General features: G+C 31.5%; 1 protein-coding gene across 4 annotated transcripts in view; it reads right to left on the reverse strand.

Annotated features, from left to right (window-relative positions):
- The window catches only part of LOC107447594 (uncharacterized), a 140431-nt gene that overhangs the window by 57088 nt on the left and 56974 nt on the right, over positions 1 to 26369 (reverse strand). For all 4 annotated transcript variants that reach the window (XR_011637570.1, XM_071184655.1, XM_016062535.3 and 1 more), the window contains exon 2: positions 3417 to 3776. Coding sequence is in view for 3 of the 4 variants with exons in the window: in XM_016062535.3 (XP_015918021.1) it covers positions 3417 to 3776 (360 nt within the window). In the remaining variant the exon portion in view is untranslated. The remainder of the gene's footprint in view (positions 1 to 3416; positions 3777 to 26369) is intronic.

Here is a 26369-nt window from a genome sequence, read left to right on the forward strand (position 1 = left end):
ACAAGAGACGTACCTTGACATAACCTTAAATCCGTCGCATTGTCCGTGGGATTGTTTTCACTCATTTTTTACAATTGTTATCCACTAAATTTGAAAATAAAAAATACTACCCTATTAAATTATATGTATATCAAAACAAACTAAAAAAATATTTATAGAAAAACATTACTTTTAATATTTTTATGCTAGTGAGAACCAAAACAATATGGAAATGAATGAGGGAAAACTGGATCCTACCACGTGATTTCCCGGCCAATAAAAATGCAGCGTTAAACGTTTAACGCAACCTTGTTGGAAGTCGCATAAGAAGTATAACTTCAAAAACAATACTTTTATTATTTTTATGCTAGTGAGAACCAAAACAATATGGAAATGAATGAGGGAAAACTGGATCCTACCACGTGATTTCCCGGCCAATAAAAATGCAGCCTTTATTACGTTTAATGCAACCTTGTTGGAAGTCGCATAAGAAGTATAACTTCAAAAAAAAAAAAAAACTAACCATTTTTATGTTACCAGTTGTAGTATAAACAATAAAGATGATGGTCAAAACCAAAAGAAAGAAATTGGGAAAAATCTGGTGTGGATTTGGGAAATTTCCCAAATTTTTTTTATATAGCAGTTGTAGTAAACAATAAAGATGATGGTCAAAACCATGATAATGGTCAAAACTATTTTCACGAAAAATACCATCAATTTTTCTTATATTACCAGTTGTAGTATAAACGATAAAGATGATGGTCAAAACCACAAAAGAAATTGTGAAAAATCTAGTGTGAATTTGGGGAATTTCCCCAACAACTGATTAGTGAAGCGAACATTCTGCCAACATATGATCATTAAAGAAGTATTTGCGTTAAACTACATTTTCTCTACATCATTTATTCAAAAAAAAAATTTTTTTTTTCTGGCGTAAAGGGCTAAAAATGTTAACCCATAATTTGATGACATAGACTTTCTGCGATGTAAACCCTTGCACATAGTCATTAATCTGCTACTTTTTATTAAATTTTTTATAAACACAGAAGAAGAAAAAAAATCCCGGATCAAATTATCGAAAAAAGTATCTGCAAGTACTTTTTAACATAGAATCCATTCTTACGGGAACATGCTACGGAAAGAAAAATCTGATATACCGTAATTTTTACAGTTATAACTACCAAAAAGTCATCGAATCATTCTGATTAAATTACCGTAAAAAATACTGGATAATATTTTTCGATAAAAATGAATTTTACGGATGATGCGTATAAAATTCGATGCCTTCCACTGTAGTTTGATCCAGAATTTTTGACAGTGTATGTCCACTCCAAACTCCGGCAAAAAAATTGTAGTTGTAAAACGCAATATTCAGGGTATCGGTTACATTTTAGATTTTAAAATTCATGACTTTTCATGACTAATTCCGAGAATTTTTCATGACTTATGGAAATTACTATTTTCCCCGACAAAAATACAACAATAAATTTAAAAAAGCATTATAATAACATTCATTGAAATGATAGGTATAACCAAAACTGTTATACTCTGCATCTTCAGATTTATAGCTTTTAAATTTAAAAAACAGAGTAAAGAAAGAGTTGAATCAATAAAATAGCCGAAAAAAATGCAAAAGCAGACAGTTTTTTTTTCCTTCTTTTTTTCTGCAGAATTATATTCTAAAGATACTTTTCTTGTTCATCGGAAAGAAAAGAAGTATTCCCGATTTTTCTGTTCTCATTTCGGAATTTAAAAAAAATTCACCAATGACTGGCTATTTAAATTGACAAAAAAAATAGAAACAAAATTTTTAAATCACAGAAGTTGAAAAGATAATTCGCTCAAGAAATTATGTTTTTTCTTTCATTTTTAGAAGAAAAAAAGCATAATTTGTAAAGAACATGATAAAAACGCTTTATATTTAAAGCAAATGACTATGATTGGGGATTATCTTACAAATTCAGAATTTCGGAACACCATGAAATTGGCGGGGGGGGGGGGTAATTTCATTTTAAAAACTAGATTTTTCTGCGACTTAAATCCATGAATTCCATGATTGTTTTTAAAAAAATAGTTAAAATCATGATACTTCATGACAAATTTTGTTCATTACCGAAATTTCATGACTTTCCAGGTGTGCAGATACCCTGAATATTTTACTCACTCGCCGTTCTTAAATATTGGGTCGCCAAGAGAGAGCTGACTCATTGGAACATCAAAGTTAATGAAGGAAGAAAAGAAAGCATGATCATATCAGGAAACATGAATGGTGGACACATTTCCATCTTGATTGTCATTTGAAAACTATGATCATTTCAAGAGAACGAAGTAGTTAAAACACTTCAATAAAACAATGAAATTTTAATTGGCAAAAAAGCTTACTGTTTATGAAAACCAAATCATTAATTGCATGATTATTGTGAGCCATAGAACAATAATGGAAACATCATACTAATATTACAATACAAAAATATTGCAACAAATAAGAGCATATTCCTTTGCTAACAATCATTTTCCCTAAGGTACTGTGTGGACGAAAATTTGAATAACTTTTGCTTGAATGACACACACTAAAAGCCAATCTTAATGGTTTCTTAGGCAGAACTCATACATACAAATTAATTAGCGCTAAATATTAAGTTCTGAAATCATAAGCAAAAGCGTACTTTTTTCTGAATGGACACACACACATATATATATTTGCCTATTTGGTTACACACTACAGAAACAAAATTAGGAAATTTTACTGCTGGTCAGTGGCCCTTTATAGAATTTTTAACAGTGACCACTTTTTAAAACATGTGCCCACTTTTTTTTATTAAGAAAACTACGCTTTATATTATTAAGAAAACTGCCGATAAAGGCATTTATATGAAGCATTTCGCAAAATATGTTTAACATTGCAAAATTCATTCCAATTTTAAGAAACAGGCATCGTAATAAACTATTTTTTCAAAATATTATAAAATATTCATAATATATCCATATTTATTAAAAAAATGTTAACAATAAAATGCACATGGGTTGCATTCTTGATTAGAAAAGTGGTCAAATATGCAAAAAAAAAAAAACTAAAATGGACTTTGCCATTTTTCGTGACCACTTACGAGAAGTTATGTCTAAAAACAGAGAAAAAGTTACAAGGAAAGCAATTTTTGGACATTTCCAACAGGTTTATTGTCTCCCCTCTGTTTAATCACACTCTCCTCTGGTTGGTAGACAGGATGACAGGCAAAATCTTAATTTCTTGCTCTAATAATACCGTTCCATATCCATTTTTGGCTATTTACTGTAACGATTACTTTTTGATAAAGAAAAATTGGGTATTGTCATTTGAAAACTTTGAAATTTTGTCACTGTAACTGTAACCGTGAGAGCTAAAAAAAATAAATCGCTTTAAACATCAACTGAGAGAGTATAGAAAAAAGGCTACTCACCATAGACAACCATGACCTGGTCCTCGGCATCCTGGCTGAGCAGTGAGACTACGTGACAGGAGTACCTGCCACTCAACTCTGTGGTGGGCTTCATGAGGTTGAGTGCCCTATACCGGGTGTGTTGACTGGACGGCGATACAGTGTAGTCCATATTCAGTTTACCTTTCACTTTCTCAGAGGCATACCTCTGATTCAGTTCCGGAATCCACTGATAGATGGGTTGGGGGTCGTCGTTCAAAAACCACTTCACCACCAATCTCTGATCTTCGTCTGAATAATTGTATTCACAGTCCAGCACTACAGAGTCCTCTGTACCGTTTTGTACCCACCGAGGCATCGATAGCCGAGTGATCTCCACCCCTGAAAAACAACATTTGCAAACATTAACACTTTAATACAAAATGTACCACACTAAAAGCAAATACTGATTCCGCTAGAATTAAATAACCACGGGTCCTTAGAACACTAACCAGAAAACATGTAACCCTACGACAACCTTGCGTCGGAATTTTCTTTTTACTGCCACGAAAATGTTTGCACTAAAAACCTTTTTTCAATAAAGCAAAAATATTGCAGTTTTAAACCTTTCATCCTAAAAGGATTCAAAATTATTTTTTACAGTTTTTTTTTAAAAGTATTGTGCCACTTAAGGTCTGGTTTCTTATTCTGTTGGCGCCAGCGGGACGTCAACGTCCCGCTGGCGCCAACAAAATACTGGTTTGTTAGCTCAAGGCTTGGTTTCTTAGAACTAGCGCCTTATCTGGGCGTCAGCGGAAAGATGACGTAGAGCTGACGCCAAAAAAATACTTTTTTGTCAGCTCAGCGTGAGCAGTCGGCCCATCGCAGACATTATCTCTCATTGCGCATGCGTTAATAACGTAAACAAATATTTATTTTGAATTTGTATTGATTTTGTTACTGTCGACCAGTGTTTTAGAGAACAAATAATGACTTTGTTCAAGAAAAAACACATTGTAGCTGAGCTAAATGAAGAGTGCTATGTTTAATGAAAAAGCTATATGTTTAATGTCAAAATCTTGGCTGATTTCAATGTGCTGTTGGATGTGGTCCGCCATTGCTTCTGTGGTTAACGTCACGTTGTAATCCAACTGCAGTTGAGTTGGACGGCAGTTGTCATTCAAGATGAGCGTTCGATGACGTATACTATCAAACTCACAAATGGACCAATCAGAGGTTAGCGCTGATTTTCAGCTGACGGCGTCCTGTCCTAAGAAACCAGACCTTAAGGTCCATCATGACGTATTAGCTGACGTCACACTAACGATAGGATCAAATGGCATTGTCCATTAAAATTTCAAGACAAGGTGGATTTTAGCTGAGCATACAAAGACATTGCGATAGTAAAAAACCTTTTGATTACCTATATTTAAGATTATTTTCACCTTGAGACTAGCTTTATTAAAGGTTTTTTCTTCACGCTTGAAAACCCTAAGTCAACCTCGATTTAAGGTTTTTATATAGAAGGTTGTTTTCCAAGGTTTTGGATTAGGGTAATGCGCGCAGAATACAGCAGATGGTCACAGATCTCGTTTTAAGATTAGAAGGTTGACACGCAATCCGCATGACAGACCTTTTTAGGTTTACATTAAAAGATTTTTACTGAATGAAAATAAACCTTATTTCGCAATCTGGGGTAATTTCTGCGCCTTTTTCTTCCAAAAACTATATGGATTCTTAACCGCTTTATTCATTTATCACTGAGTGCGTTCATGAGTTTTCTTTCTATTGATGAACAAAACGAAGAATATCAAAACAGTAAAAAGAGATTTACTGGAACAGTTTTAATTTGAACTGAACTAATATCGGCATCAAGGAAAACCAACGATAATTTGATGCTCAGAATGATTCTTATTTTCTCTCTCTCTCTCGTTCGGATATTAATCAAAAAGGAAGAAAATAAAAAATATATGCACAGGTGGACCGATTTAGCCTTTATGTAATTACTGGACAGATTTTAATGAAATTTGATATGTACATACATTGATACAATACAAAACAAATAACCATTCAACACTTGTAATACACACGCGCAACACTCGTTGGAGTCGGAAGGTATGAAATTGCCACAAGACAATTCAGGCCAATTACCACAGGAAATGATAATCTGCCTTATTTCAAGTATGAAATCACGATACGAGGCCTGTATTGTAAGAGAGGACCATACCCACAATGAACCCATTGTTTTTTGTTTATTCTGCAACCGCTGTTTCATACCTTCCGACTCCAAAGAGTCTTACGCGTGTGTATTACAATTGATGAATGGTTTTTTGTTTTGTATTGTATCAAGTGTGTGTACATATCAAATTTTATTAAAATCAGTCCAGTAGTTTGAGAGATAATCGACCAAGTTTGCAAATTCTCTTAATTTCAAACACCAGTTTATTTAAAGTTTAGAAATAATATTGCTCATGTAAACCTGCTGGCGAGTATTTTTTACTACTTCAGAGAATTCCAAGAAAACATATCACAACTTGTTTTTCACGTTCACTCTACGAATTTTGAGTATTTGACGTGTTATATCACTTCAGCGGAATCACTGCGAGTATTGTACGGTCCAAATATTTTTTATTTCCAATGGCAGGCCAATTTAAAAGAACAAAATGGATAAAATAACAATAAAAACAAGGCAAAAAGAGATAAATAAAATAGAATGCATAGTGACATGCTTAGCCCATACCGGCCCTAGCCTCCCAGTAGCGTCCACACACAGTAGTGGAGATGAGAGCAGGACATCTGGCACGATCCAAATATTGGGAGAACAAATTTGTTCGATCCGTTTTCAAAAGATGGCTGTGGCTGTTATGAATGTTTCACAGTGACAGTCGGTTTCGGTGGTTTCAGAGAGGTTAGACACGTGCCAATAATATTCAGTTTATATCGCTTTGAGTTTCATACAAAAACCGTGTTCTTTAATTAGTTGAATATGTCAAATTTTGTGGTAACTAAGCAGCATTTGCGGGAGGTTTTATGTTTCTGCTTTAATAGAAAGAAAAGTGCAGCTGAAGCGCATCGAATGCTTGTAGAAGTTTATGATGACAATGCTCCAACTGGTAAATCATGTTTCGAAATTTCAAGAATGGTGAATGATGTTGTATACTATGAGCTACTACAACCTGGCGATTCCATTACGGTAATCAGCATAGGCTACAAAATTATTTGGAAACGCTCAAGTGGTATATTTTACCGCACCCGCCGGACATTGCTACCTTCTGATTACTAGTTGTTCCGACGGATGCAGCACGATTTGGTCGTCGGTTTACTTCTTTCGCAGAAATCGAAAATTGACTCCTAACTTGGATGGCCTCAAAAAACGAAAAAAGTTTTCGGGTATGGAATTCGAAAATAGCCTGAGAGGTGGGAAAAAGGAGTAGCCAGCGATGGACAGTACTTTGATTAATCTGTTCATTCCTTTTGTTCTGAAATAAAAGCATTTTTGACCACAAAAAAAAACGGACCGAACTCATTCGTACTCGCAATATTACCTGTCAAAATTTCATTATATTTCGATAGTTATTTATCGAAATTTAAACAAGAAATTTCGAATTGAAATAAGAGAAAGTACAAAAGATAAAATTCAATTCAGTTATTAAGTGCTGTTCCAATTTATAAATGGGTGGAAAAGTGTTCTAAAGATATTTGTTCTGGAGGGGGAAGGGGACCAGAGGTTTGCAGAGCTTAAACGGGATCGCAGCTCAGAACATCAGCTGAGCGAAAGAAAAACCTCCTTCAAAATTGTGTAAGGTATAGTTGTTGGAAATGACCTCTAAAAGATATGAAAAGGCTGAGTTTGAAAGGATACTTGGCTTTTTCAGAGAGACAAAATTGTCTATATTTGACTATATAGGGTAAAACTATTATCTCGCAAAAGTCAAGATGAGTTAGTGTTTTATATAAAACTAGTGGGCGTTAGCGAGCAGGTTTTATATAAAACCTGATCGCTAACGCTCGCCAACCCCCGAAAATTGCTACGCAATTTTATATCGTTTGCATCGCAAACCAAGCTCGCTTCGCTCGCTACTAACTTAGGTACATTGTAAATGCACAAAATTCTAAGAATTCAAAACAATCATTCAAATCCATATCAAAACTTTTTTTAAAAAAAAATTACATCTTTTTAGTAAATACTAAGTCATCATTAAAACGAATTTGAATTCAAATAAATGACACGTAATTCGTTAAACCTATTAGAAATGTGCTATAGTATAAAATCTTAAGATAAAATTTCTAAAACTGATATCTCTTTAAAAAGGTTAAAATTTTGGCTATAATTAAGTCTATTAAAAATTGAAATAAGTGAATTGCAATGGAAAAACCTGCATAAACAAATAAATTCTAGTAAAACAAATAAATTCGTGATATAAATCAAAAATCGTCAAATAAATTCGTAATATATAAATTCGTGAAAAAAAGCGCTTTCGACAAAATACTAAAATAGAGATCTATCGACAAAGACTACTCACTTCTGCCTAGCTTAATAGTATGAGATTGCCGCAGCTGATGCTCTCTGGTTATTTCAGTTTCCGTTTTTAAAAGCGCTATATGTTGAGCCACCTCAGCTAGATTTGGCATGTGACATTTTTAGCGGCAATCATGGGTCGATTTTCTAGCGTTGCCATTCGGGGAGTTGTAGTGAGGCTTTTCTTTGTCGCCGTGTAAGAAAAATAGCAACGTAAGCAGAACAAAACAAACGTTGCCACCGGCGGAAAAGAAATACAGCCAGAATTTAGGAGTCATGTAAGAGAATTATATATATTAGATAGAGAGAAACAATTAGCATAAAATCTGTATTATATCAATGGATTAAATTATTCGAATTCTGGCGACCAGGATTCGTAGAGGATTGAGTGCCACCACTCAATATAAGATTAAAATAAAAACTTTTTAATTTCAATATTTAAGGGCTCCCAATACTCGACCTTGACTCGTAGAAATTTTGAATATTTGTAAATATATGTAGATAAATAGAAGATTTACAATCGATGGATAGATATAGATAGCATAAAAATTAATATAGTATATTTTCAGTTCACTCACTCTTGAATGCATCCTACAAATAAGTTGGCAGCNGAGCATAGCGAGAATTGGATTGCGAAGCAATCCGAAATGAACTGCGAAAGCAGTTCCGGGGGTTGGCGAGCGCCAGCGAGTAGGGGGAGAAGCTTCCTAGTATAGTATATTTTTAGTACACTCACTCTTGAATGCATCCTACAAATAAGTTGGTAGCCGGTTATTTATTTTCCTATCATTTAACAAAAAAAAATACTGTAGAAATATATATTAAGGAGGACGAAACACCTGCCTCAAAAGCCCAGTAGTACCCGATGTGCCATTTAGAAATGACCTCTTCTTTATACCTTATTTGTCTGATTAATTATTAGTGTATTCATTATTGTGAGCATGTCCATGAACTCTGAGCGGACACGAAAAGATGTGATTATTCAGCAGTTCGTGTGGGTTTATTAAGTATGCAAGAAAATGCGAATCTCCCGCCGTCCAACTATGTGAGCCAATAATTGAATGCCAGCGGCCAATATGTGAATTATTTAAAACACTCTCAATGGCGCCTGATTTAGAGCACGAAAAAAATTATTCGCAACAAATTAAAAGAAAGGTGATATTTCACCATGTACAGTCCCTGGTCAAATTATTCGACACACTCTATGATTCTATGTAAAATCTTAATTATCACGTGATACTATAATACAGCTTTATTGTTTTTATGCGACTGTTTGGCGTTAGCGAGCAGGGGGCGGAGCCTCCTAGTATATAATATAAATTGATACATTAGACGATTAGATACGTTAGACGATATAAAATATAAATATAGATTATTTATTATATAAGGTATTATATTAGTATATTATAATAATTAGATTAAATTAGTAGATAAGTTTTTAATAATGGCATGTTTTGTGCGAGTTTACATGTAATACTTTTACATTTAAACATACATGTAATGGGATTTTATTCGGGAGATATTTTATATACTTCCTATTTGTATTTATTTTTAACGTATTGCATTACAATGTTAACCCATTGATACAGGAGAGTAAACAAGTGCAAACCGGTTTCATCCGAGTAAAAAGAATACAGCTGTAGAATATCATCTGATAATTATAATTTTAAATAGAATCTTATAGTGCGCCTAATAATATGGCCAGGGACTGTATATTAAAGTATTAAAATAGTCGTCGATCCATTAAGATTCAGTCTTAGTACGTAAAAAGTGTTTTTATTGTTTTTATGCGGCTTAAACCGGTTTGCAATTGTTTACGTTTGTGTATAAATATAATAATATAGTCTCTAAAATATTACTTGTTACTACAAACCTCAAATTATACGTAAAACGGAAATGTAAGTGTTAACAGGAACTGTGTGTTTCATATTTTTAAAAAGAATACAATTAAAGCTAGACTAATATACACAAGCATCCTATTGCAAAAGAAATGCGTTTCCCTTCCCGTAGTTTTATTCAAATATCACAAAACAGAAACTGATATAAAGTGAGTTGGGCAGAACCAACTGTTCATATAAATAAACAAATCATTCTTAAGTTTGAAATCCCACTTCAATTAGATGTATACTGATCAATCAGTTATTCGAAGACAACCAGATGGAACACGATTCATTACTAAATATTACAATATTACAACCACAATATTACGAAAATTTATTGAATGGTAATAGTCAAGTGATGTAATTTAGCCTCTGCCTTACACACGTCGATATGTCTGGATGTATCATTGTGCAGTCCCCTAATGAGTGCTTTGTTTTGTCTTGTAATGGATTTGTAAGCCGTTTTTCGCATCGATCACGCAAACCCGTATGCAGGTAAAAAGTAATAAAAAAAATTACGCTTTGTTTTATTGGGTACTTGCACTTCAAGAAGAAGACTAGAGATACCCAAGCATGTGATCTATGATGTCAGCTCCAACTGATCGTTGATAAGCAAAATAGCGAGTTAAAGTTAAGCTAAGTTTCTCCATATAGGTTAAAATGTTAATTAACGGGAAGTCAATTAATACACAGCCTGATCGCTCTTCGAATTTAATGAAATCTCTCTTGACGACGTCTTTTACGTGTTTATATATTTTACTACAACCTCGATATATTTTTGTCTTGTGTACCTGGCAACATCAATGCATGATTAGTTTGCTTATGTTCTACATAGCTTCATACCTGTCTTAGTGTTAAGTAAGTAAGTAAGAAATATATAGAGAAAGAATTGAAATATTTGTGAAAGAATGTAAAATGTGTCACTTACGAGAACTGATGAACTTGGTTGACTCGAAATAAAATGGAAAGCATAGTTGTTAACGTAAACAAATATCACGTTTCAACAGCCAATCAGGATCAACATACCCACACTATAGTTTGTCTAAAGTAAGAACTCCCCAAGCCATTCGTCTGGACCCATGGCGGTGACTATGGTAACGTGGTTAGAGTGTGGGGTCACTGATGAGAACAGGTTTTGGCTCGAGTTGGCGAGAGAAAGGTAATTTTTTCCTTCGGTCTACTCTGTTAGCCCTAGAGAGAAGAGAAGCTACCCTCCCTGAAATGCGCTATTCTTGTTTCCATCGCAGCAGACGGCCTCAGACTTTGTGACGGGGGAGTTTTTACCGTAGACAAACTATACATCACCCCCCCCTTGCAGGTATCCCATTAAGTTTATTAATATACACTGGTTGCGTAATTTTTACAGCTTATAGTTTTTAAAATGCTTATTTTTAGTTTTTTTTTTTTTTTTTTTTTTTTTTTTTTTTTTTTTTTTTTTTTTTTTGCATAACTATACAAAACTAAATTCTCATAAAAAAAATTATGACTGTTAACCCTCTTTTAATTATTTTATTATTTTCAGAATAGTCAAAAGGTTTTTTTTTCTCTATCTTCTTTTTTTAAAGTTAGCTTAAATTTATCAATAACATCTGAATTAGTAGGAAGAGGGATTTGGAAGCTTAGTTCTTTTGTTTTAGAAATTTTGAAATTACTAATTTTTTACGGTAAAGAGTAAGTGTAGCCATTTTATGGTTAATACACACAACTTCATTATTTCATGAATTTCCCTTTATTCGACCCTACACATGACAATTTCGTTTTGCATTTTAAAAATATGTATCCCACAATTATTTATTGTTGTCCACATCTAATTAGAGTCTGTCCTCTATTTAACGAAGTCGCTAAATCCCGATAATAAGTTCGTTATATGGAAAATTCGTTAAACAGAAAATCACCTTTTGAAATATTTAAACAACGCAAAACAGGTTTTGAATTCATTAACACAAGACATGATTAAAATAAGAATTTATACACCGTTATCTTGTAAACAAGTATCTTATTTATTTTATAAATCTCAACCATCTAAAAAAAATCTGCATGGAAAACAAGAATAGAGAAAAACATTATCCAGGGTTACACTATAACAGGGGAGGCCAAGATCCATGATAGTCGAGCTATTTTTCAAAATTTTAAATTTTTCGCGAGCCGCAATTAAATACGTATTTAAAAGGTATGCAAAAAAGGTATCAAATTTTTTTTTTACATAAATTATTTTGATTGAAAACATATGAGCAAAAGTACAAAATATGTGTATTGAATTTAAATATTAAACACATTTATTTTACTTCTCTTGATAATTCTTTGAGATTTGGTAAATAATTGGTGTCAGCACTTCTCAGTAATTCTTTGAGATACTGGTTCGTTAATACTGATCGGTGTTTGGATTTCACGAATTTTAAAGTGGAATAAAATGATTCACATAAGTACGTTGTTCTGAATATGAAATAATTCGACAAACAGCCTTTTTTAATTCAGGATACTTCGATTCTGGAACTAATTTCCAAAATTAAGTAATCAACGTCGATTTCTATTTTAATTGTAGAGCTTGATCTTCTTGCATCTCTAATAATTCTAATTCTCCAGATGCTTTTTGTGCCATAATTATATTGGAAATGGAAAACTCTCCTTCAACTGAATAACGTTGCACTTAGCCTTTCATATTTGTTCTCAGTAATTAAAAAGACATTTTGAAACTCATACGGAACGATAATATTTTTTTAAAATATTAAAGCCCAAAAATGAAAAGAGAACTCGGATACATTTATCGAGAGCCACAAATAATCCTCCAGTGAGCCGCATGTGGCTCGCGAGCCGCAGATTGGCCACACCTACACATAACATACATTTTCAACCAAAAAAGGTTAAATTTATGTATAAAATTATAGTTGCATTTATCATAACAGTAATTTTAAACATACATTACCACATGCGTTCATAAGTTTAATTGCTAGTGATAAAATCGGTTCATTTTGTCAGAGTTATTCGTTTGAAATGCAGACAACAAAAAGGAAAAGGGACTTGACTGCTTTCTCTAAGAGTTAAATGGCTCCGAAAATAAATTCAAGGTCATTTTTCCCATAGAATGAGTTAACAAGTTTGAAATGTTCTGCGATATTTTGGGAAATAGAAAAAGTAGATCTCAAAGAGAAGTTACTTAAATAGAAAATTCACTTCGCTTTTTCGAGGTCATTTCACGGAGAAATTTTAAAAAATGATCTTGTTTTCTTGGTTCGTTGAATAGAAGTCTGACTGTATTTAGTATCATCCAGTCTTACATAAATAATAACCCCCTTCCTACAAATTCAAAAGAAGAAAAATGCACTAAAATCAAACGTTAAGTTTTTTATAATAAAAAAAGATAAAAACAGAATTTTACGCTAAATAATAATCAAAAAGTTAATTATAGAGAAGGAACTAATTATTTACATCCAATTAAGTAAAAAAAATGTACAAGAAAATTACGTTATAGATAGTTTATTATTTTTCTAACAAAACTAATAATTTAAGAATTACAATTATTCAATATGTAGACAAGTTTTAAACTTTCACTCCATTTTGCGATATATTTATTTTATTTATTTTTGGTACTTTTTCATTTCACCAGCACGTGTAATTATTGTTATTTCAACAATTTATTTATTTTTAAAGAAAAAGACGTCACTTAAAATAATTATAAAGAAAAAAAAACTGTTGAAATTAGTTACATTGTATTGGCAACTTAATCATCTGCACCGGCGAAATGGAAAAGTACCATCATTTTATTCATTATTTCTCATCATTTGTTTCAAAAATAAAATTATTTGACAGTGGTAAATCCCTCACCCACTGTAACAATATTTATCGATATAAGAAAATTATTATATACAGTCCCTTTCCAAATTATTAGACGCACTTTAAGATTCTATGTAAAATCTTATTTGTCAGATAATACTATACAGCTTTTATTGTTTTTATGTGACTGTTTGCACTAGTTTACGTTAGTGTATCAATGGGCTTAATTAGACTATAGATTATTTAAATTCGACGATTGAATAAATTAGATAATATATTATATAAATATAGAATATTTATAATATCTGGAATTATATTAGTATATTGTAATAATTAGACCAAATTAGTAGATGCACCGTAGCTCTTTAATAATGACAAGATTTGCACGAGTTTATAGGCAATACTCTTATATTTAAACATACATGTAATGGGTTTTTATTCAGGAGATTTTTTATAGACTTCCTATTTGTATTTATTTTTAANAAGGACTTCGAATCAAATAATTAAGGAAACTACTATCACGTTTAATATAAAGGGAAGAATTATTTACTAAACAATAAAATTACAGCATCGCAGTTCCAAAAAACAAATCTCACACTCACTCAAAAAAACAATTTACCTTCTAATTAGTCACCATTAGCAACCACAAAACTCTTCTCGTTACCATCTATAAACTGATATATAATAAATAAATTATTTAACAAAAAATACGATGCGCATAAGCACATAATATTTTACACTCTGGTTATTTCCGTTTCCGTTTTTAGAAGCGCTATATGTTGAGCCACCCAAGCTAGATTTGGCATGTGACATTTTTAGCGGCAATTATTGGTTGATTTTCTAGCGTTGCCATTCGGAGAGTTGTAATGAGGCTTTTTTTTATCGCCGTGTAAGAGAAATATATATATAGATAGAATATTTATAATATCTGGAATTATATTAGTATATTGTAATAATTAGACCAAATTAGTAGATGCACCGTAGCTCTTTAATAATGACAAGATTTGCACGAGTTTATAGGCAATACTCTTATATTTAAACATACATGTAATGGGTTTTTATTCAGGAGATTTTTTATAGACTTCCTATTTGTATTTATTTTTAACATATTTCTTTACAATGTTAACCCATTGATACAGGAGCGTAAACAAGTGCAAACCGGTTTCAGTCGCGTAAAGACAATAAAGCTATATAGTATAACCTGATGATTAAGACTTTACATAGAATCTTATAGTGCGTCTGATACTATGGCCAGGGAATGTATATTTAAATAAAATATTAATATTTTAATTTTTTATTAATTTTTAATTAATTAAAATTCAATTAATTATAATTACATTTATAATAATAATTATAATATAATAAATTTTAATTTATAATTTTATTATTTTTTATTAATTTTTAATTAATTAAAATTCAATTAATTATATTTACATTTATAATAATAATTATAATATAATAAATTTTAATTTATAATTTTTTTATTATTTTTTTATTAATTCTTAATTAATAAATTTTTTAATTTAAAAAATAATGATTTTTTCTAATATTATCTATAATAACAAAAAACTATAGTTTTCAATAAGTTTTTGATTAATAATGCTAAACTAACAGGACTCTCCGATACAGTCACTTTTTGAATGTTATTTACAGTGTTAAAAAGGGTCGATTTAAGAAAAACAATACTATTCGAGTGAAGGGATTGTTGCTGATCATTCAAGGGACTTAATAAGAAAGAAACTTCCATTTTCCTTCGCTGAAAAAGAATCTCTTTTCAGCACGGATTCTCGTTGGAGATTCTTCTTCGAAATGGCATCATACATATTGTAAAAAAGTCATTTCATTGCCATCACTAGTCAAAACTGATAAATGCTCAGACAAATGCAGTGATCTTTTGACCCCCAATATAAACATACAGTACATTAGACGCACAATAATATTCTATGTAAAATCTTAATTATGAGGGGATACTGTACAGCATTAACGTTTTCACGCGGCTGAAACCGGTTTGCCCTTGTTTACGTTCGTGTAATAATTGGTTAACATTGAAATGCAATATCTTAAAAATAAATACAAATAGGAAGTATATACAAAAAATCTCCTGAATAAAAATCCTTTACATGTATGCTTGAATATAAGAGTATTGAATATAAATTCGTGCAAAACATGCAATTATTAAAAAAACTACAGTGCTTCTAATAGTTTGATTTAATTATTATAATATAATAATTATTCTATATTTATTATAATATATAGTCTCATTTATCCATTTGTCTAATTTATATTATATATCGTCAAATTTAACCAATTGATACTCTAAACGTAAACAAGTACAAAAAGTCATATAAAAACAATAAAGCTGTATAGAGTATCACTTAATAATTACGATTTTACATAGAATCTTACAGTGAGTCTGATAATTTGGCCAGGGACTGCGTAAAAGGCCAAAGTTTGGTAAATCTTGGTGGATTTACCAAAGTGGTTTGATAAGTCTGCTTCAGTATGATTTCATTTAGACCGTTTACCAAGTCTTTGTGGAAAAACGTAAGATTGTGGTATCACCTTTCTTCCGATAAAAGTTTATATTATATATTTTTTTGTAACTTATTGCCAAATCGGAATCGCTTCAGTAGTTATCGAGAGAATTGTGAATTAATTATCCAGCCTTTTTACATCGGATTTTATTAGTGAAATGGTATAAATATTGCATTGTTTTTTCTTCTTTTTTAAAAATTTCTTGTAAATCTATGAAAAATAATTCTTGTTTATTACATTTTATTTCGCTGATTAACTAAGGGACGTGTGCGTCTTTGCCCTGTCTACCCTACACTGATGTTCTTTTAAAGTTAAAAGTCACTGAGCGGTAAACGGATGCTTTTTTTAAAATATTAAGTGCCACTGCCAGGTAGCTACTTTACAATCCAGTGACCTCTTACGACTTCCTTTTTTTTATCTTATTTATTTTTTTTGGAGATATTTCTTATAGTCGCAGTTGATCACAATGATAATGCAAGCTTTTATTTCTTTTAAAATTTGTTAACTAAACTAAAAAAAAAAAATTCAAGGATAATTTTTTTTATTTAAAAATAAAATACCAAGAAAGAGAAAGGAAAATTAATATCCAGTATATCTTACACTGAAATTCTTTTTGGTCAAATGCCACTGCCAGGTATACATTTGCTCGCTGTACCCTACTCCCATTTCTTAAGGCTAAATGCCACTGTCCGGTATACCCTATAGTATAGGGCCTATACTGATGTTCTTTTTCTTTCTAAAATTAAGAACCGACAACATATTTCGGACTTTTACCGCAAGGCGTCGGTTTAGGCCCCCATGTCTTCGAGGGTCTATTGAGCGTTATTCATAAAGAAATAAATATCATTCATACATAAACTAAATTTATTAACTAAAACAAGAACACAACCATCTGATCTGACGGCCGAGAATGAAAAGTAAAGCTGAAAAAATGAAAAACCAAATTACAACTACAGTTGTCAACCGAACGTTGCCAACAGTGTTAAATAAACTTAAAGCTTTAAATAAAGTTATGTGAGGCTATATCTATAGCTCACCATAGTCGGTGATTACTAGGATTTACCACATAGGCTTAGGAAAAGTACAAAGTGGAATCATATTAAATCCTAGTTTGGAATTTTACCAAATCGCTTTTGTAAATCTTAGAACTTGCCGGTAAAACCTATGATTTACCAGACTTCGGGCTTTTGCAGTAGCATATATACATATATGATAATTATGCACCGAGCGATTGCAGCGGAATGAAGAAACTACACAAATGAGGAACAGATACATAGCAATATTCAAGCATAGAATACTCTAACCTAACATCCATAAGCTTTTCGACGAACTCACGTTTCCATCTGATATGATCTCGCGTGTCTCACGATTAAGGCTTTCACTAGTTTCCATGGAAACAGTCCAGTGCATATCTCCGCTGAATTGCTTTTAACACTCACTACATACAATCCATGTATCTGCTAAAACTAATACTTGCATAAGCTCCTGTAACTTNTATTGTTAAATTTGTTTTAGGTTCACGACCTGTTAGAATTTATAAAAACTTTTCTGAATGGTAAAATCACGCTTAAATTTAAACACAAATCACATTAATAAAACTAGAATATTAAGCCTGTTCACACATTTCGTAAGCATAGGATAAGCGGAGGGATACACCGGAAGTTTTCTACATTTCTTCCGGTTTTTAGGAAGCTTGTTATTGTTTACTTTCAGTCAACCATGCATTCCGCCCCATCAGTTCCGCAGTACGTTTTAAGACGTGACGTACTTAATCGCTGTATTTTCGTTTCGATGTAACTCTTTGGATGATATAATAAGCAATTTTAAATAAAATTTCACATTATAGTTTTTAGTAACATAGCTTTTTTATGATAAATCTGGAAAGTGTCTGGGTAGAAGAATATTTAGTTAAAAAAACTATGAATATAATTTTAAATATTATTGAAAATATGTTTAAATTCTCATTGATAGAAATTCGGAAGAATTTCGAAACAAACATTAATTTACTGTGTTTCAATTTTCACATAATATAATTTGTAGCATAAATATAATGCTAAGAAAGTATTTAAATAAAATTTCACACTCGAATCAATGTTATTTCTTACGATAAACAGTGAAAATCTTCATTTATAAATATAAAAATGTCTTTTAAAAACAAATTTTCTGTTCAGGACTCAAGCATTAATAAATAGAAATGTTTGAAATACACTAAAACCCCGCTATAGTGAACACGGTTTATAATGAACTCTCGGATATAGTGAGCGAAATGTTCACTCCCGTACCTTGCTACGCACGTTTAATGTTATTTTTTGTGGATATAGTGAACTGTCAAAGAGAAGAATTTGAATATTATGAACTTTTCCTGTTTTCAGCTGATTTATTTTCTTCGTTTTTTTGTAATAATTTTAAAATTTCTACCTTTAAATAAATATGTATACTGACTTATAAAACCATTTATAGCATGGAATGTAACAATGAGCATTTTTTTTTTGTTTGCTTCATTATTGAATAGCATTATTGAATTGGTTCAGCATTCAAAGAAGCCGTGCATTATTGAATTGGTTCAGCATTCAAAGAAGCCGTGCATTATTGAATTGGTCCAGTATCTGGACAAGTCAAAGCCGATGTATTTGCTAAGCGATTTGGTAACTACTATTATGTGCTCTAATGTCTGGTTAGACAGGTTTAAAAAGCGGAATAACATAAATTCAGGAAATATTATAGGAAAGTCGGGAAGTGTTTCCATATCTGATGTAGAGGCTTGCTCATCAGATAATTTGATTTGATTTACGTCGCACTAGAGCTGCACAATGGGCTATTGGCGACGGTCTGGGAAACATCCATGAGGGTGATCCGAAGACATGCCATCACAATTTTGATCCTCTGCAGAGGGGATGGCACCCCCGCTTCGGTAGCCCGACGACCTGCACGCGAAGTCGAGCACTTTACGGTAGAACAGTTTAACGAGGGCCCATACCGCACACCCTCGGTCCCAACGCTGACTGATCCAAGTGGTCGCCCACCCGCACACTGACCGCAGCCAGTGACGCTTGACATCTGTGATCTGCTGGGAACCGTGTCTTAACGATCAGTCCACTGCCGGACTGCTCATCAGATAAAGATTACTAACTTTTTTTGTACGCAAGACGAAGAGTAATAGAAAATAAAAGTTAACACATTTCTGTTATTAGGTATTATTTTTCAGTCATTTTTTGTATTTCATTTTATGGGTCATTTATTTGAATAATGCGTAATAAAAAAGGGGTAGTTTGCAACCATTAGTTAAAATTGTTTGCGGAACTGATATAGTGAACCGAAATTTCGGTTCTTTTGAAGGTTCTGTAGTATAAAAAACACTTAAAAGGCGATAAAAAGATTCTTATATATATATGACTAAGTAAGAGCTGCAAAACGACAAAAAAGGTATTGCAGCAATTAAATGATTTTTGATTAAATGGATATTATGATGGATAAATTAACATTGAAAATCCCCTTACATTAAATATTTGTTAAATAAAAATAATCCAATCAAGTAATTTCATTCATCTCTCACTGTAGCACATTAATTACTCACATGGAATTAGACAAAAATATAAATATCAAAAATATTTAAATCTAACTAAAATTTCCTTAATAAATTTATTTTAGTTTTATTTAAAACTATATGGAAGAATTCATGTTTAGCTGTTTCTTTTTCTTGTGAATACTTTCCAGTCTTCCCAAATTCCATTAATGTTTGTGTTTTGACAGAAAGTTAAATTGCGGCTTACAAGTTTGGCCTTGGTCATGAATTTGATTAAACATTAATTCCATCCATTCCCTAAATCTGATGAAATCCAATCACGAAACTTGCTGTCAAAGTTAAAAAACTTGGTGGTTTTCCATTGGTGGAACAACATAATCTTGATGGTAACCATCAATAATTCCATCATGAACCATTATATTTTTGATGGTAACCAACATAAGTAACCATCACTCCAAAGTAGAAATTCGGACTGATTTATGATGGTCCAAATTAAGAATAGCAACTTGTTATGATGGTTTGTCCATGTTGAACCATCATGAATTTCCATCACAGTATCTTAGAAATCAAATGTCGGAACGATCATGAACAACCATCCTCCCGATGTAGGAATTCACACTGATTTATGATGGTCCAATATATAAAAAAAATTGTTTTGATGGTATATTCCTGCTGAACCAACAATAATTATTATTAATCCATCATGGGAATGCATTGTTGTACCATTATGAATCATCACGAATTTCCATCATAAAATCTTAGAAATCAAACGTTAGAACGATCATGAACAACCATCCTCCCGATGCAGGAATTCAGACTGATTTATGATGATCCAATATAAAAAAAAATTGTTTTGAAGGTATATTGATGTTATGATGGTATCCTGAGAACCAATAAAGAATTCCCATTAAAAACCATCACGTAAATGTATAGTTGAACCAGCACGGATCATTATGGGTTGTTGGTTCATGAGAATCAAACTTCTTTTGATAGTTAACCATCATAGTATTAAGGTAGTATTTTCCAGCATAGAATGATGGAAAATGCTACGTTAATGCTGGCATATCAAAAACCATGAACTCATAATGGAAAATGTTGGATGATGGTGACCATCAAATGATACTGGACCATCAGGAATCGCACTGAAACCAACATAAACCATCAAAATATTCTGATGGGACGATCAAGAATTTTGGAACGGGGTTATTGAATAAATCTAAACAGCATCTTTTATGCAAATTCTGTGAATGTAGGTTTAATTTTTAAAACAAATGTAAACAGTTATATTTTAATGACAGTGTACAGCCCTTGGCCATATTATAAGACTCACTATAAGATTCTATGTAAAATTATGAATTATCAGGTGACACTACACACCTGTATCGTTTTTACTCGGATGACACCGGTTTGCACTTGTTAACACTCCTGTATCAATGGGTTAACATTGTAATGCAATACGTTAAAAATAAATACAAATAGGAAGTATATAAAATATGTCCCGAATAAAATCCCATTACATGTATGTTTAAATATAATACTATTGCATATGAACTCGTGTAAATCATGTCATTCGTTATTAAAAAAAACTACAGTGCGTCTATAATAACTGAATCTAATTACTGTAATATACTAATATAATGCTTGATATAATAAATACTCTATATAATATATCGTCTAATTTATCTAAAAACAATAAAGCTGTTATAGTTATCCTGAGAATTAGAAATGTTTCTCTGGGAACATTCCGACCTCACATATAATATTCTGTGTTCAGTTGAGAAAATGTTAGTTTTGACACTGAAAATATGAAGGTAAATTTTGCCTTTTCCTTAACTTTTTGGATTATATTAATCAATTCCTAAATTTAAAATACAAACTTTAAAAAAAAACTGTAGATGAAATAGCATAGTAATCAAATTATATTTTGAACAAATTAAACGATAAAATAAAATTTGTAACAGAAATGAACTGAAAAAGACTTGAAATAGTTGCTAGTAATACGAATAACATTGAGAGATATCATAACTTGAGAGAACATGAAAAGTGTCTAGTAAGCATGTGACGTCGTAATTTCGCCTCTCCGAGGAATAAGTCCATAAGCTTATCGCCAAATCGGCAGAAATATCTCCAAGTCATACAAAAATATAATATAGTTTCTAAGTCATGAAGTATTTTTTAACAATAATTTGAACAACTACCTGCATTCTGGTTTACATTTGAAATTACCAACTTGTCTCGTTTTTCTATAGTAATATTTTAAAGAAACTACACTAGTTTTTATTTACACTAGTCAACACTACACAGGGCTAATGTAGGCAATTTATGTAATGATATGATTAATTATGTTATTACTTTCATCTAAATGTCATACTTGAGCTTCCTAACAAACTGTCATGTTTTATGGCAACATTTTTGACTTATAAAAAAATATAAACCACACACCATCTTAAAAATGATACTTTTTGCGCCTTGATTTCATATTTTGTTATCTGGTAACTTTGTTGAAGTATTTTTGAATCATTTTTGCTAGTTTTTCGTATGTACACGACGTCTTTTGCTCCTTTCTCACTGTTTCTGTATCTTGTCATGATAAAATTAAGTTTGCGAATCAATTTTTGAAACTCTGCACACTATTTTATTGATATATTTGGCTTCGACTATATTAATACAATATTAGAAAGCACTATTTTTCGGATATGATCGTGTGAGCTGATGACGAGATTACATCATTTCATTGTTAAACTTTAATAGTAATATGCATCTTATAGTAAAAGTTTTTTTTTTCATTTCATTATTAAGACATTTTAAAATTTTTATTTTGTTATTAAGTTATTTTAAAATTTTCAGTTTTTTTTAAAAAAAAATTTTTTATTTTTCTTTAGAAACATCAAATGTACTTTTATGGTTTTAAGGTTTAAAACAATATTTACAAGGTAATGATAATAACAAAACACAACTTTTAAAACCTTAACTGTAAGTAAAAATAAAGCAAAATTAACAGAAAACTATGAGTAAGCGCTGTTTATCAAAAATGCATCGAAATTTTTAAGAAGAATTAAAAACAAATTTATTAAATAAAACTTTTATTTATACCTCTAAAAGATTTAGAAAAGAAACCCATAAAATATAAGAGATGTATTTTTTTCCTAAAACACTGAGACATTTATTAATATTTTTTTTTAACATTTGGATGAAGCGCATTTTTAAAGTAATATTATGAACAACAAAAATGTTAATTTTTATTTTTCTACGAAATAAATAAATAATAACAGATTTTAAAGGAAATTGTAATCTTTTCTTTCGCCTCTAACAAAACGCAAAAAAGTGTTCGGGTGCACAAAACTAATCAAAGCAAACGAAAAAAAATTTTCTTGCAACTTAGTTCTTTTTTTTTAAACTCATTTATCGAATTCTTTCTGAAAGAGGCGAGTTTTCATTTCGGAAAGGAACATTTGACATGACAGGTACTTCATTCAGCCCTAATCTCGGGAGGTATTACGATAACAGAGAAAATCGATGAAAAAACTTTTTACAGGCAATTTTATACCTCATTCCCTTTTGTCTTCTTTAAAAGATATATTCCAATGGAATAAAGCTACCGAAAAAAAAAATAACATAGGAGTGGGAACGGACTGGACATTCACTATTTTTACGAATTCCAAGCTCAAAATCAACAATAATAATAAAATGCAAACGATTACTTTCTTTCAAAGCCATGCTTGTAGCTCTCTGCGGCCCAAGGTTTAATATAAACAAGAACTACTAAAAACTCGTTCGCACCTATCAGCTAGTAAGCCTTTCATCGTTGCAACTTGATGGACGTCATCAAAATCGAATTTACTTATCGTTTGAATTTTGGAACTAGGATGAGAAAGATAAAAATTTAACGGATCTTTTCTTCCCGCTATGAATATGTTTTAAGAAACGAAAAGTCTCGATAAGGCTGGGGAAGTAAAAAACGAAAATACTACCATAAATATATTCTAAGGAAATATTCTAAAATGAACCCTTAATAAAACTTCAACGAGATGAAAATATATATTTTTTAATAAATTTAATAGTGAAATAAAATTATTGTTTTCTGTGTGTTTATAAGAACAGTTATTCGGTACATTAATACAGATTGCAATAAACGAAATATATATTAATGGCTATCTTTTTTAAAAATTTGATAAATTATTTTATAATACGAAGTGTACAAATAAATTTAATGTAATTTAATTCATTTTCGTTCACTTAATTAAGTATGAAAGTTCATCAATGAAGCAGTCTACAAGAAGAAAAAGAATTTCTCTCTACAGTCTTTTTTCTTTTCTTTTAAGTAGTCGATATAGGGCGGGGATAGCCTGGTTGGTAGGGCACTGGGACCATGTCCAAGAGGGAGTGAGTTCGATCGGCGTCTGCCGAAGACTTCCCGTGTAGTATATGGTGACTGATGCTCGTTAAATCTGTCGTAGTCACAAAGTACTCCGTGTTTCCATAACAATACAATACCTCTGGGGGTACTGATCGAGGAGGTCCCTTGTCTTCTGGATTTGGATCAAAATTACAAGGCTACTAAGTTGAACATTAGTAGTCGTAAACCAGAAATTGGATCGGCTATTCAACGACGGTTAAAAAATAAAATGACAATTTGGAAGACAAAAAAAAGACAATTCAGTATTTATTTTTGTACCAATATTGTTCTCTTTTTTTGTATTAAAAATGTTGGAGAATGCATTTTAACGTTTCTATGAATTGCATTAGTAGTCGTAAATCCAAAATTGGATCGGCTGTTCAACGACGGTTATAAAATAAAATAAAAAGTAGTCAATTCATCCATATAAATTTGAATCTACCTGTGTGTTGTTTACAGAATTTTAAACCATACAACCGCGAAAACGATGAAATTCGGCATACAGATACATTAGTTCGAATCACGAAGAAGGTCACTGATGATTTATAGAACAGGGGTTTCCAACTTGCATGAGGCCGGGGGCCGCAATTAAAAACAGCAGTCAAATGGCGGGCCGCAACTTTATTAAAATTTTATATAGGACTCTTATGTTTCAAGGAGCATTAAATATTACTCTCAGATTGTTATCAAAGCTTTTTTAGTATTAAAAAGCAAAATAACACGCATTACAAATATTATTTGTTACGTATCATTTTGATTCTTCTCTTTAATCAGAAACTTAGTGACAAGATTTTTTTACTTTTAAATTTAATTCTGTGATAAATTAACACTTTTTTCGACTTATTAGGAATTATAGCAACGACAAATAAAAAAATTAAAAAATTCTCGAGCATCTTTCTTCGTTTCCGCTCATGCGATATTCAATTCAAGGAATTTAGATAAAACATGATATTCCCCCTACAGTCTTTTTTCTTTTCTTTTAAGTTGTACATATAGGGTGGGGATAGCCTGGTTGGTAGGGTATGATATCTCTTTCATGCGTTTTAAAATTTACAAATGTAAATAGATTCGTCCAAAATGAGTGGTTTCAAAAAGTTAAATGGGAGAATTTCTTCGAGAAAATTTCTGATACGCACATGCTAAATTATATTCACAAAATACAAAAAAAAAAAAAAAAGAGCAACATACACGATTATTTTTGTATTTGAATAAAATTTTCTTGGATGCAAAACCTGAGAAATAAATTTTTTTGCACCGTTGGTATGTTAAATCTCACAAAAACGAAGAAATTAGGTTTTTTTTAAACGCATAGAAAAGTATCTTAACCCCATATAGATTTTTCACGAAAACTGTCCGGAAAAGAAAAAAAACGACAACTAATATATTTTAGTTCGCGGGCCACAAAAACAGGCTTCACGGGCCGCCAGGTGGTAACCACTGCTATAGAACATACGATGACGAACAGTGATGATCGGGGGGGGGGATGGCATTTTCTGATTGGTTAAACGTTGGGGCGAATGCTTCAAATTTAACTATGGTCGGTAAAATTTTTTAAAGATCAGTGATATTTGCTAGTTTATAACTCTATTGGATTAAATAAAAGGTTTATTGTACGTATTTTATTTAGTTATTTTTTATTCGCTATGCCAGATAAATTCAATGAGCACATAGGAGCATTCGTGGACTACGTCACTAAATTAATATTCCTAAAATTGTCTGATGCCACGTGCTTATTTTGCTAAAGTAATTCATTCATTTAAAATGCGTTACTACAAAAGTAAATATCGTAAAATGAACTATAATTGAAATGAAAAAAATTAGTCATGCGTTCAAATGCAAAATTAATAGAAATGTGGTACTTATTCGCTTATTCAATATTAGTCACACAAAAAATTTAATTGTTAGGTATATAATTTATTACATGATTTTAAAGAAAGTCTTATTTTAAAAAGATTTCTCAAAACTATTTGACTAAATCCTTCAAATTTTGTATTTTGCCATGTAAAATTATATTCTTTAAAATGATGTAAAGAATTCTATACCTTACAGTTCAAAAAATTTTCGACTAATATTAAATAAAATAATAAAAAATATTAAATATTTATTAAAAGTTACTTTTTTAGAAAGTTTTCAATTCACTGTTAAATTTCTCGAGATATGGCGAAACACGCAAAAAGTAAAATTAACATTAAGGGGTCTATATTTGGGAGCGTCCTCCTGACAAAAGTATTGGGACCATATTTTCCAGGTGGAGGCCTCCCCCCTCCATACGTTGGGGGTCAGAAATCCAAATCCATTGAAAAAAAGGCATGTTTATTCAGAGGAAGTACGTTTTTGTGTTTGATTTTGTAATAAAGAATATCGTGTGCAC

The sequence above is a fragment of the Parasteatoda tepidariorum genome, chromosome 8 (assembly GCF_043381705.1).
Source record: "Parasteatoda tepidariorum isolate YZ-2023 chromosome 8, CAS_Ptep_4.0, whole genome shotgun sequence".
Classification (NCBI taxonomy): domain Eukaryota; kingdom Metazoa; phylum Arthropoda; class Arachnida; order Araneae; family Theridiidae; genus Parasteatoda; species Parasteatoda tepidariorum.